The sequence below is a fragment of the Onychostoma macrolepis genome, chromosome 15 (genome assembly GCF_012432095.1).
Source record: "Onychostoma macrolepis isolate SWU-2019 chromosome 15, ASM1243209v1, whole genome shotgun sequence".
NCBI classification, from domain to species: domain Eukaryota; kingdom Metazoa; phylum Chordata; class Actinopteri; order Cypriniformes; family Cyprinidae; genus Onychostoma; species Onychostoma macrolepis.
In genome coordinates, this window is record NC_081169.1 from 22,654,938 (window position 1) to 22,668,725 (window position 13,788).

Consider the following 13,788-nt stretch of genomic DNA (forward strand, 5'->3'; position numbering starts at 1 on the left):
ACATGCAAATTGCTGTTCTCTACAAAGCTGTTATAATAGTACAAAAACCGCTTCGTGTTGCTGTTGAATGCAGTCTAATGGATTTCCAGTTTTGAAGTAAATGCCACAGCAGCTGGTCAGCAGATGGTGGACCCAAAGAGAGTGCATGAAAAACAAATTTCGCTACAAAAATATGTTGTTAAGTGATTATTTAAAACCAAATGTCCTCAAACTCGAAAATGATGCAGATTTATAAAGCAACGGCAAGGACACTGAAAGCACAAGATCCACATCCAGTCGGCAATCATCAGATTTAAGTGCATTTGAATGGATTGAAACTGTTTTTGCATTTAAAGAATGTATTGCATGAGAAACTGAGATAGAAGTATTTAATTTTTATATCCTGTCGACCCTCGGATAAATTCATTTATTTGTTTAATGACCTCAATCATCCGTAAAGACGTTAAGTGCACCTGGATCTTCTGGACCGATTAGCCCTGAAATTAATATTTTGAGGACTGATCATGTAGTTTATTTTAGATGTTTCACTATCGTTATTATTAAAAAGAACACATTTCACACAACTTTTCCCAACTATGAATGGCTTGATTGATGCAAAGTCTTTTCACATTTTTTGAAGACAAAGCTAGAAAATAATTCACCTTTAAGTGCCTAAATGCACTTAAAAATATGCACTTTTTTAATGTCACATTCTATTCTCATTTTGACACTATAATGTTAAACTAAATAATAAAGATAATATTTTACTAAATATAAATCTTAATGTATATCAGATAAATGCATATGCATGAAAATACACTGCTGCCTTTATATTTTAGAAAGTTCAATCATAATATTTTGAGGTCTTTTGCATCAAAACATTTGAAATCCCCTGGCTAAATGAACATTACCAATAACAAATATGCAAGTTATTTATACAGAATATTTTATTGGTTCAGCAGACTGAAAAAACTGATTTGGATGGTGGGGGAGAATCTTCAATTGTTTCCCAACACAGCCAATATTAAAAACCAATGCTCTGTACCATCTCCTCCCTATTTCAAACACTGATAAAATCAATACTGGGCTGTAAAATGTAACAAACACATGAATTTATCATCAGACCAGTGTTTCTTTTATCTGCAGAGGCACATTTGCACATGCACAACCATATGCACACAAGAATTACACAAATGAGAAGGGTTAAAAAAAGGAAAGGATAAAATGACAAACAAAAAAAAGAAAAGAAAAGGGAACTACAAAATGGTTAATCATGTAGCACAGTACAGAATGATATACAGAAGACGCACGGGACACATACAGTACTGCTAAAAGTTGTTCCGATTTTTTTTCCTTTACTTGGACAGATCAGCTGGTGCAATATATTTAAAGCTGGAGGTAAAAGCTATACAAGTTGTCTCCCTAACCTTGGGTGGGGGGAAAGTAAGAGCCCAAAAACTATTTACACTTTCTTTCTCATAAGATTAAGATCACATGGTCGGCACACATAACAATGAAAAATGAACCACGAGTCATGGTGGATAGGTGAGGCAGAAGCATACGGCAGTAAAAGACGGCAAAATACAGCTGAAGCAGATGCATGGCTCCAAAAAGTCCAAACTTTCCACAAGTTCACTCTGTTCATCGGACTTTTTCCTTAAGTATAGCAATCTCCAATCAATCTTGCATTTTGTCTTTGAAAGCACTCATCTTCGGTCTCTTCTCCCCACCTTCCGTCGCACCTGCAAAACATTAGCACATTCTCAGAACTTTCACGATTTTTTACTAATGAATTTATATTATTTTTATGAACATTCATAAATACAAGATAAATATTTATTTTAAAAAAACAAACAAAAAAAACATTCAAACTTTTTAAACATTTCTGCATGAAATTATATGTAAATGTAACATTTTCAAGATCTCAGCTGAATGAATTTTTATGACTTTACATCACTCGTGGTTGGATTGCCATTTTTAATCCTTCATTCAGTTTTCTTGAACAGATTTCTATGGAATTAAGGTCATTTAAACAATTATTATACTTGAATGTATAATTTTCTGCCCAATGAACTTTCATCACGATTACTAGATATATATTAGGGGTGGCACGGTAAATGTATTCGTACCGAACCGTCACGGTACGGACATCTTGGTTCGGTGCATGAAGCCTCACGACGAATACAGGCAATTCACCCCCAATCCAGAAGGGGGCGCCCGCAGTAATGCAACGCTGTTTTATAACCGCGAGCGCCAGCAGAAGAACAGCGAATGCCATGAGTTGCGCACTTGAAAACAAAGCCCCCTAGAAAGTGACCATGTGCTGATTCTGAACACGTCTCTCACATAGAATGACAAAGGAGTATACTTTAAAGGCATGCGCACTCAACTGTTTGCGAAAAGGAGCTTTGTGCTCGTGTATCCTACCTCTCTCATTCGTCACAAATCCAAATATTCCATAATATTTCCATATTTGTGATGTAACATATCTGAATACTAAACTATTATTTATTATGTAAATGATAGGCTTTGTACTTCAGACGCGTTCCAACGGTGACACAGAGGCACGCGCGCTGATGTTTGGCTCACTGTATTTTATTTTGATAAAGTACCAACTGCGCTGTCAAGTTAGCAATGCTTGAATTGATGTGTGTGTGTGTGTGCGCGCGCTCCGGCATGATCACTTCAACTGTTTCCTTATACCAACAGAATCGTCATATTAGTCATACTAGGGACTGCAGATGAAAAGTAGTTATTGTTACTAATTCTGGCATATTTACATGGTGTATTTTTTTATACAACAATGTTCATGAATATGCATGGTCCCTATTAAATAAACCAATAATAATAAAAAAAAAGAATCAACTTTAAACACTTATTGTCTTATTAATAATCACTGTATAAAGGTCTGCTTTTATTTGTGTACACTCACAATGTTCAAAATAAATGAAAAGAAACTGAGCATAGTAGATTTTTTTTTCCCCTGTTGTACCGAAATCGTATCGAACCGTGACCTCCAAACCGTGACATCTGTGTACCGTGCCACCCCTAATATATATATATATATATATATATATATATATATATATATATATATATATATATATATATATATATATATATATATATATATATATATATATATATATATATATATATATATATATATATACACACACACACAAAAACTTTTTTTTTTTAATCTTACTGAAAATTTCTGGAGCAGATTTCTAGGTGGAAACAATTTTCATTTTAAATTTATTATAAATTTGAAGATTTCTGCATAATGAATTTCTATGACTTAAGTTAATCATGATTACTTGATAAAGATTAAAAAAATGTTAATCTTCATATAGACTTCTGGAGAAAACGTCTGTGGAATTCATATATTTAAACACTTATTATATTTTTTATCTAAAGATTTCTGCCTAATTATTTTTTTATGACTTCAGATCATTCATGATTACCTGATAAAGATATATTTTTTTAAAATCTTCATACAGATTTCCAGAGCAGATTTCTGTGTTGAATTAATACATTTAAACATTGATAATATTTATATTTATTATAATTTTAAAGATGTCTACCCAATACATTTCTACGGCTTAAAATCATTCATGATTACTAGATAAATATTTTGTTCTTTTTTAATACACCTCTACCATACCATACATATTTAAACAACTATTATTTTCAAACAATTACAACTACAAATGTCTCCTAATCAAAGATATTTTATCTTACATTTTGAATGAGGTTCAATTAATAATTTGGCTTAGAAAGCCCTTTTTTTTATTTTAAATCAGCTAATTTGGTACTTCATAACTATGGGTTTTCAGGGGAAAGGAAACTCACTTTAGGTGAAGAGTCCATTGACTCATCCTCTTCCTCCTCACTCTGCTGGGCTGTGTCCATCTCCTCTTCAGACTCCTCTTCCTGGTTGGCAGCAGCTTTTGATCTCCCACCGCTGAAACAGATTGTATGAGTCAAATAAAACCCATGAAACAGACCCAGACACATGTAAAGACTATAGTCAGCATCAAGGGAAAGTGTCAGAAAGCTTTTAGCAACACGAGTCTGTGTACCTGGCTTTCCTAGCTGCTGTCTGTGGCTTTGGAGGTCGTCCTCTCTTTTTCTGAGGTGTGGATTCCACAGAATCGCTGGCGGTATCTGCCTCCCCTCTGCGAATAACCATTTCAAATACACATGTTCAGAATAAAGGGTTTTATGGGTATTTGTGACATTCAGTACCAGATCATCTGTATTAAGGTCATACACACACATATATATACATACACACATATATGTGTGTGTGTGTGTGTGTGTGTGTGTGTATGTGTGTATATATATATATATATATATATATATATATATATATATATATATATATATATATATATATATATATATATATATAGGCAGCCACTAACCTTGGTTTACGCCCTCTTCTGCCTTTGGGCTTCACCTCCATATTCTCACTGCCAGCGTCATCCTCATCGTCCTCCTCTTCCTCTTGCTCGTCCTCATTTTCTTCATCTGCAGGTGGAGCTGTCTTCTTGCGACCCCTCCTGCCCTTGCTGGGCATCTCGTCCTTCGAGGCCGCTGATTTGGGGGGTCGTCCTCGTCGGCCTCTCTTGGGCGGACTGTTCTGTTCGTCTTCGGTCTCCATGGAGGCCTCTGCCATGCTGCTGTCTTCACCCCACTGGTCCTCGGCATCGTCAGTGCTCGTGTTAGCAGCTTTCTTCCGGCCCCGCTTGGGCTTGGACTCCTGACCCTTGTCGTCCAGGTTGGCTGCAGCACCCCGCTTGCGCCCCCTGCTGGGCTTTTCGGTCTCAGATGGGCTCTTCATTGAGATGTCTTCATTCTCACTGTGGTCCACATCAGCAGAGTCCAGCCTGGGTTGAGAAAAGAAATCTAGTTTTAAGCCCTTGCCAGATTTACTGGCATAGTGCCAAAGTTACTTTGGGTGGTTGCTAGGGTGTCAGTGCAAGTCTAGGGACATTTTTTAGCATATTATTGCTAAACAATCAACTCTTTTGTCAAAAAAAAAACAAACAAACAAAAAAAAAAGTTTACTTAATTTTCATTAAGATCCTTAATTAAAAAAACAAAACAAAAAAAACAACTGCACTGACAAAATCTACCAATTATGTACTTATAAATATTTAATATTTGTTTGTGTGTGATACATACACACACAAATAATTTTAAATATTTTATCTGAATTGTACTAAAACTATAAGTAATACATTATTATAATATAATCTATGAAATTAGCAATAAATTAAAAATAATTAATAAATAAATAATATCAATAAAAAATACATATATTTTATTGCTAGGGTGTCAACGTAAGTCTAGGTATATTTTCTAGAATATTCTTGCTAAATAGTCAACTCTTGTGAAGAATAAAATAAAGCTGCACTTATGAATAAAATTCATAAAAACAATTATACTAATACACACACACAAAAATCATATAGAAATAAAATTTGTTGTTAATAAATTTAAATGAATTATTAAACCTATATTGATAATTGAATATAAAAATAAAAATAAATAATATATTAAAAAAAGAAAAAATAAACTACATTGAGCCATCATTCACGTCCATAGCACATACAGTGCAAGACAAATAACTTTGCATTTAGATGTTTTGTAGAAATGTTTTGAAAGCCCAGCTACTAATTGAAACGACAAACTTCAAGTCATTTTTCAGCTGTTTTTCTTGTTCACATTATAAAGACACCTACGAGTTATATTATAAATCGAGGACGGCATGAGTCATCTCAATGCCATCGAGCAGTACATCCCCCCCCGAGTGCTCTTTCGATGTGGCACAGGTAAAAGGAAACAGCAATTATTGTGCTTTCGTGACACAGATCCATGAAACACTCCATTCAAAAGAATCTCAATGACAGCTATTCAGAAACCGAGCGTCTCTGAGACGACCATCACATGCCTACCCTTCATGCAGGGACGTTGAAAGGCACTATGATTATTGAGCACCTTGACCTCAAAAGAGCTTGTTTAGCCCACAGTAGGACGTTAATACCACAGCCAGATTTTTCAGTATAAAAATTACTTTTAATAACATCCAAAATGGATTCAGAATGCAGACAGCTCAGAGTTTATAACAATTGAACAGTTTTAGGAGAGGGAGTGTATCATGTTATTTATAATGCTTGTGTGTTTATGCGCACCACCACTAGTTTTATGGGACATCTGGAACAAATTTACACTACTGAACAGATTATGCTACAAATATGTAGTTTCTAGGGATGTGCTAAACTACATATTTTCAAAAGCGGCACACAGATTAGAGTGTGAAAGCCATGATATGGTGTTTTCAATATAGCAATAGTGAGGCCAGATTACTGAACTAATTGTTCATTTGAGTTGGTTATTAATTTATGGGTTTACCCAAATTGCTAAGCATTCGTAAACCTCACAAAAATGATAAAGAACTCTGTATAACTCATAACCAGTGTTGGGCACATTACTTTAAAAAAGTGATTAGTAATAGTTACTAGTTACTTCTCACAAATAGTAACTGCGTTACATCATTATAAAAGTAACTAATTACCAGGGAAAGTAACTATTGCATTACTTTTTTTTTTTTAAATGTTCAAATGTCAAATAACTTTGGATGCCCCCAATATTAAATACCGGTATGTTAAATTAATGAAATGGACACTAAAAAGAATAAATTATTATAAAACATTGTACATTAATCTACACTATTTATCTACTGACACTTAGTATCAGTCAGTCATTATAATATAATATTATGATAATTTAATATTATATGATAGAACTTTAGTAATTATAATAACCAAGTATGAATGCATATTTGTCATCAATATAAAACGCACTAAGGATTAATGAGCTGCTGGGTTCATGAATATTAATCACGCTGTCTGCGTTCGCTCGAATTGATTTGCTGAAATCAAAACAGGGACGATAATAGGTGAGCGCCAGCCAATGAGATTGTCGTTTGCGCATTAGTCCCGCCCACTGCCAGAGAAACCGGCAGTTCTTAAAAGCTGAAGAATTCCAAAGGATCTCCATTATTTTGACAGGAAAATACAACAAAGAATACCGTTTACATGTAGCGCGTCAATCCTGCATGTTATGAAAGACTCTCTTGCTCTGTATCTTTCTTTGCGTGCCTGTATGTGAGAGAAAGCGACGGCGAGTCGTGCGCCTTCACACTAGAGTTTATGGTACGTCAAATACAGCTACACTGCGCATCCATTCAGATGAACTGAAAAATTAAATTCTAATAATATAATATAGTAACGCCACATTTTATTGTCAGTAACGGTAACGGCGTTGTAACAGGGGAAACAGTAATCCGTTTGATTACTCGTTACTGAAAAAAATAACGCCGTTAGTAACGCCGTTTATTTATAACGCCGTTATTCCCATCACTGCTAATAACTAATGTATTTTTCTTGAAACACAGTATAATCTTCCATATACACTACTGTTTGAAAGTAAATAACATTAGTTATTAGATATACAGAGTTCTTTATCATTTTAAAAGTTTTTGAACAGTCTCTTATGCGCACTAATGCATTTATTTGAAGAAAAATACAGTAAAAACAGTAATATTTTTATAATTTAAAATACCGTAAATAACTATTTTAATATATTTATAAATATAATTTATTCTTGTGATGCAAAGCTGAATTTTCAGCATCATTAGTCCAGTCTTCAGTCTCACATGATCCTTCAGAAATCATTCTAATATGCTGATTTGCAGCTCAAGAAACTTATTATTATTATAAATGCTGAAAAAGGTTGTGACACTTAATTTTTTTTGTGAAAACCAGGATTCTTTAATTAATAGAAATAGTTCAAAATAGCAGCATTTATCTGAAACAAATCTTTTGTAACATCGTAAACGTGTTTAATGTCACTTTTGACCAACTGAATTGCGTCTTGCTGAAAAAAATCATACTGACCCCAACTTTTAAATGGTAGTGTACATCAATAAGCTCACGTGTGTGAGAGTTTGTGACACTAACCGTCCTTTACTGCGGCCAGGGGAGCTGGGGTTAGAGTTACTGCTGGCATTGCTGATGGTCTCCATGCGTGAGAGTTTGGTCTGCAGTTTTCCTGTGGCGGACAAGGGCTTGTTCACAGCGCCCAGCACGTTTGCCGCCTTAGGCTGCAGAGAGAATCAGGCAGTAAATCTCACAGTCCTGTCGGACCCAAGATGGTTAAAAGCAAAGAATAGAGGGCAAATATGTACCTTTCCTGGGGTAAAGAATGACTTCATCTCAGGAGGCAGATAGTTTTTCGTGTTACTGAAATTCTGAAAAGCAGCAAGAACAGAGATTTAGTGAGCGGCTGGGAGAAAAATCAATTTGAACAAACATATTGTTTGAAATTCAGATTTGACCTGCCAACTGAGTTTAAAGTTTGTACCCACAGCAGGACTTCCACACCTGCTGACCTATCACTATCACTTTCTATGTCTTCTGACTAGATCAAGACTTTAATATTTTATTTTTATAGAGCTAGCACTCAAAAGAACATTTATTTTTTTGGGTTTAAAGGGATAGTTCACCAAAAGATGAAAATTTGATGTTTATCTGCTTACCCCCAGGGCATCCAAGATGTAGGTGACTTTGTTTCTTAAGTAGAACACAAACGAAGATTTTTAACTCAAACCGCTGCAGTTTGTCAGACATATAATGGCAGTCAATGGGACTCACGGCGGATCGCAGACTTATAAGTGCATTACCGCCACCCATCTCTCAAATGGACCATTGACACTCTATCTACAAACTCAATTAGGAGTGTCAATGGTCCATTTGAGAGATAGGTGGCGGTAATGCACTTATAAGTAAAGCAAGAAGAAGATGCATCAGGCGCGGGCTGCTGTGAACACGCTCAGGACAGTTAGACATGGCGGTGGATCGGAGGTAAAAAAAAACAAAAAACTATATAAACACTGTTCAGTTTCTTACATAGACCAAACGTTTCGTGTCTTTAGACCTCAATGTATCGTCACGAGCTGCAGGGCTTAATTTGATTTTGTCTGTGTTTGTTTTTATTACTCTCAAAACCGTGATTCCCATTGACTGCCATTATATGACTGACAGACTGCAATGGTTTGATTTAAAAATCTTTGTTTGTGTTCTACTGAAGAAACCAAGTTTACCCTGGGGGTAAGCAGATAAACATCAAATTTTCATTATTGTGTGAACTATCCCTTTAACAAGAAAATGTTATATACTATAGACATTTCAATGACTGTTTAATAGTTCATAAATTTCTGCGACTTCAAGGCCTAAAAATATGTAGTGTTCATGATACATAAATAAAGAGCTGCTGTTCATGGGAAATACGGGTTCAAATCCAGTCATAATCCCCTACTGCTTCTCTTCTCCATCCACTTTCCTGTCCCTTTTTAAGCAAAAAAAAAATCCCTGATATTTCTATAACTGGAAGTCTCGCAGCAGTTCAAAGGCAGCAGTTAAGCACCTTGTCCGGTTGTGTGAAGTAGCGCGCAGGCAGTACAGGATCTTTAGGCGACTCTAGACTGTATGTGGTGCTCTTGGAGATGACGATGTTCATGGCTACATCACACACTGTGTACAATTTCTGCAAGGAGAGAGAGAATTGAGAACAGTGTAAAATCTATTTATGTATGATCATTTTCATAGAGCAAGATACTAAATATCGGCAACTGTTCATAATACTACAAGAAAACAACAGCAGGACAATGTAACAAATATAAAACAAGGTTCAATGCATTCAGTGAATTCCAATGACTTCCAATTTTTCATGTATCTTTATCTTTTAAAAGATTTTTAAATATTTCTGAAATTAGGTTGCATTAATATGATCAAAACTATAGTAAAAACAGTGATACTGTTAAATATTTTTCTATTTTAAAATGTAATTTATTTCTGTGAAGGCAAAGCTGATTTTTAGCAGTCATTACTCCAGTCTTTAGCGTCATATGATCCTTTAGAAAACATTGTAACAGTGATTTTGTGGTCAAGAAACATTTATCAATGTTGAAAACATTGTGCTGCTTTTTTGCGGAAACCTTCTTCTTTGAAAAGAAAGGATTATTTGAATAAGTTCAGAAGAACATCATTTATTTTAAACAGAAATCTTTTGTAAGATTACAGAAAGATTGTCACTTTTGATCAATTTAATGCCTCCTTGCTGAATAAAGTAAAAAAAAAAAAAAGGTACTGACCCCAAACATTTGAACAGTAGTTTATGTTATATTATTATTATTCCATAAAATAGATTCTTACAATACATGTTTATTATATTTGTATGTATTTTTTCCAATCTTTTGAATAAATTTAGAAGATTATCAAGTGTAGAAATGTCTATAATAAATCCTAAATAGACAGATGGGTGTCTTGGAGTGGGGGGAGGGGGTTGTGGAGAGAAAATTTTCATATTGACTGTAGACATTTCCATGTTTTGTTATTACATAATGTATTTCCAGTTCTGACAATCATTTATATTTAAAATCCCTAGATATGCTGTTAGTTAGAACAACTTTTAAATAATGAGAAAAACAAAGCATCACTCTGAAACAAGACGGACCTCATTAATCTTGGGATCATCCGGACACTGTCCATCTTTTGTCTGTTTTATGTTTTCCACCATTTTCCTGATGAACGCATGGCTGTTGTTTTCATTTTTGGCCATTAGGATCTCCAAAACAAACCACAAAGCCCTGAAGGAAAAGGAAAGATATGAGAGAGAGAGAGAGAGAGAGGAACATCATTTTCAAGATTAAAGGCAGATGGCAGCTCTGGAACACCATTTATCAGTGTTTTTCGGCAGCCAGCCAAACATCTAACAAGCTGCAGATTTTTTCCACTGTTTATGAACATTTGAAGGGCAACATATTGGTAACGAATATCTCGTCCAAATTACGCATCTGACATTTTCAGGGCTTGAAATGACAACTTAATGAAGAGATAAACATTCTCCAATTAAAGATGGAAGAGAAGCCGAAGGAGTTTGTGTCGACTCACTCTTTGATGTCTTTGAGCTGCTCGATGTCCTGGACTTTCACGTAGTCTGGGTCGTGGACTAAAAGGTGAATTGCATATGGCACCACATACTCCGGCAGGAGCGATATCAGCTTTTCTGCAGTACACACATAAATGCTTTTTATGATAATGTGAGTGTTCTAAAAATCTGGACATATTCCAGGACCCACAATGTTTTACAATAGCCCTGGTTTGTACTGTGGCTCATGAATATGAATATGAATATGAATTGGAAAAGGTTCACATCCTCCAAAGCTCTGAAACTAACAAATCACAACTGAAAAGGCTAACGTGCAAAGAATTAATTCCAAAAGCAACAGGTGAAGAAAGCAACACAATGGGCTGGCGAATCCACTTGACAGGACAGACATAACAACAGCCTCTTTTGCATAATGACCCTGATGAACAGTTCAACTGAGCAGCTAAATATTTCACTGTACTGGAAGATGCATGAATTTGAACTAATAAAGATCACTAGCACAAAACACACCACAAGGCCTCTAATAGGGAATCTGATTCTGCTTCTGGTTCCTGAATGACTCTTTTAGTCTTTGAAATGAATCCTCACCTCTCAAATACCTGGTAATAACTAAACAAAATGATGGATTCATTGTGATTCGCTTTCGAATCAACCCAAAGAAAGTCACAATTTTAAACGAGTTAATAATTGGTGTTGAGATGCATTGTGAATCAATTTGGAATGGAATTGTGACTCCTTGTATCAAATCTAAATGAACTGTGAGGTGCCTAAATATTTCCACTTTTATTAAGTTAGACATGAGTGGGGGTTTTTTTAGCGATTCATTATACAAACAACAACATTTGACAGACTATATAAGCTGACTGAAATCACACTTAAACCAAACATTATGTTTACTATAAAATAAAGCGAAGATCCTAACATGTATATGAACTGGAGAATCACTTCTTTAATTCTTAATGAATTTTACATGAATCACTAATAACTGCTGTTGCTGAAAAGATTATGATGCACTGAGAGTCATCGGAGTCAGATTTTGACTCCCTAAAATGAATAATTTATTTCTGTACAGATTAAAGAACCAGCTCAGAAGAGTTGCTAATTCAAACACAACACACATTGTTGTTGTATACACAAAGATGTCTTGTCTATCCTTATTAACACTTTAAAAACCAACCACTTATAATATCATGTTAAATGAAATAAATACACACGAACTCAATATAAACTTCTCGATTCCTAGCCCTTGCCTTCAGTGCAGGATTTTGACTGGCTCTCCTTACCGCTGACTGCTGCATGCTGTTTCAGGTATTCCCTCCGCAGGTTGATGTTTTTGACCAGGCATTGGCGGGCGTGCGCCCTGCGCTCCTTCACTGGGTCTTTGGCACACAACGTGAACACAGCCAGGTACTCCAACGGCAGACGCAATCTGCACAGGCCTTTGTGCAGCTTCTGGGCGAAGGCCTGTCGCACCTGGTAGCACTCGTCCTGAGAAAAACAAGAGGATTCATTAGTTCCTAATGAGTCATTCAGCTGATGCTTTTATTCAGTGGCTTACAAAACACTCCAAGGATAGTAACCCTTGAGTAACCTGGAGTTAAGTGCCACCATCAGTCTTGTTCAATGTTGACCACTCCTGGATCATATTTTTGTTAGGGTTTGGACCTACAACCTTTTGGTTTCCTGTAAAGGTCAACATTAAATCCAAACCGACCCCATTTACTTTTTGTAATGCACATTCCTCATCTTATTGTGAATGATTAATCAGTGCCACTGAAACTACTTGTCTACTGACGTCCCTTTTTGGCTGTCGGTTAATAACATTATTCAATAGCCTGCACAGCCTACCTAAGCATTGGTTTTCCAAACATGCAACATGGTCTGGCACCATTTTAATATTAAATCACCCACTCTCAACAATCCAAATAATTCACAGCCATTTTTTTCCTGGTTGGACATCCTGTTGCACTCCAAAACAGCTCGAAAACATTATAGAAATAAACTGCAGTAGGAGAGGCATTATTTTCAATGGATTTAATCTGGGGTACTGAAGCGGACTTCTAATTTTATGTCGAGTTTATCTGACCGATAAAATCAGATTTCAAAGCGTGACTGGTGACCAGGAACACAGCGAATCACTAGACAACCAGTCTGTTAGTCAAAGCAGAGTAACCCATTAAAATGATGTTAAGGATCTTCTTTTTGACATTAGGATGAAAGATAAGTCCATCAGGGCAATATGGAGTCAGATAAGGAGCCGGTGGTTGGTCTTACGTTGATGACGAGGGCGCAGAGCTGGTACTGCTCCAGGGTGATGATCTCATGGTAGCACGGCTCCTGGGCGAGACGAAGAATGGCACAGCCGGCTGCTAGCCGCAGGCGAGACATGTCCGGCTTACTACACACACAGAAATACGGCACATGAAATCACTCCCATATTACAGACATATTTATAAATAAATAAAAATGTTGTGTTACATATGCCATTATTTTATAGCAACTTTTAGTGTAGAGTGTTGGAGTTTCCTATATAATTAAATAAAAGTATGATTTCCAGCTATTATTGTAAATATTCTGAAAGATTTTATCAGAAAACCATAATGATTTTTTTTTTGAATTTCCAAATAAATGTTAAGCCATACCTGTAAAATCGGTGTTTACAATTTCCAAATAAAACCATACAATCTACATATTTTAAATACACTACTGTTTAAAGGTTAGGGGTCAGTAAATTAAAAAAAAAAAAAAAAAGAAGGAATTAGTACTTTTTTCCAGCAAGGACACATT

General features: G+C 35.6%; 1 protein-coding gene across 2 annotated transcripts in view; it reads right to left on the reverse strand.

Moving 5' to 3' along the window:
* Nucleotides 1–904: 904 nt before the first annotated feature.
* pds5b (PDS5 cohesin associated factor B) overlaps nt 905–13,788 on the reverse strand; it is a 58,669-nt gene continuing 45,785 nt past the window's right edge. For both annotated transcript variants that reach the window (XM_058744375.1, XM_058744376.1), the window contains exons 24-34: nt 13,276–13,399; nt 12,285–12,489; nt 11,004–11,118; nt 10,567–10,699; nt 9,478–9,597; nt 8,240–8,302; nt 8,013–8,155; nt 4,410–4,874; nt 4,065–4,160; nt 3,835–3,946; nt 905–1,721 (exon numbers count right to left, since the gene is read on the reverse strand). In XM_058744375.1, the coding sequence (XP_058600358.1) occupies nt 1,686–1,721; nt 3,835–3,946; nt 4,065–4,160; nt 4,410–4,874; nt 8,013–8,155; nt 8,240–8,302; nt 9,478–9,597; nt 10,567–10,699; nt 11,004–11,118; nt 12,285–12,489; nt 13,276–13,399 (1,612 nt within the window). In that variant the 3' untranslated portion in view covers nt 905–1,685. The remainder of the gene's footprint in view (nt 1,722–3,834; nt 3,947–4,064; nt 4,161–4,409; nt 4,875–8,012; nt 8,156–8,239; nt 8,303–9,477; nt 9,598–10,566; nt 10,700–11,003; nt 11,119–12,284; nt 12,490–13,275; nt 13,400–13,788) is intronic.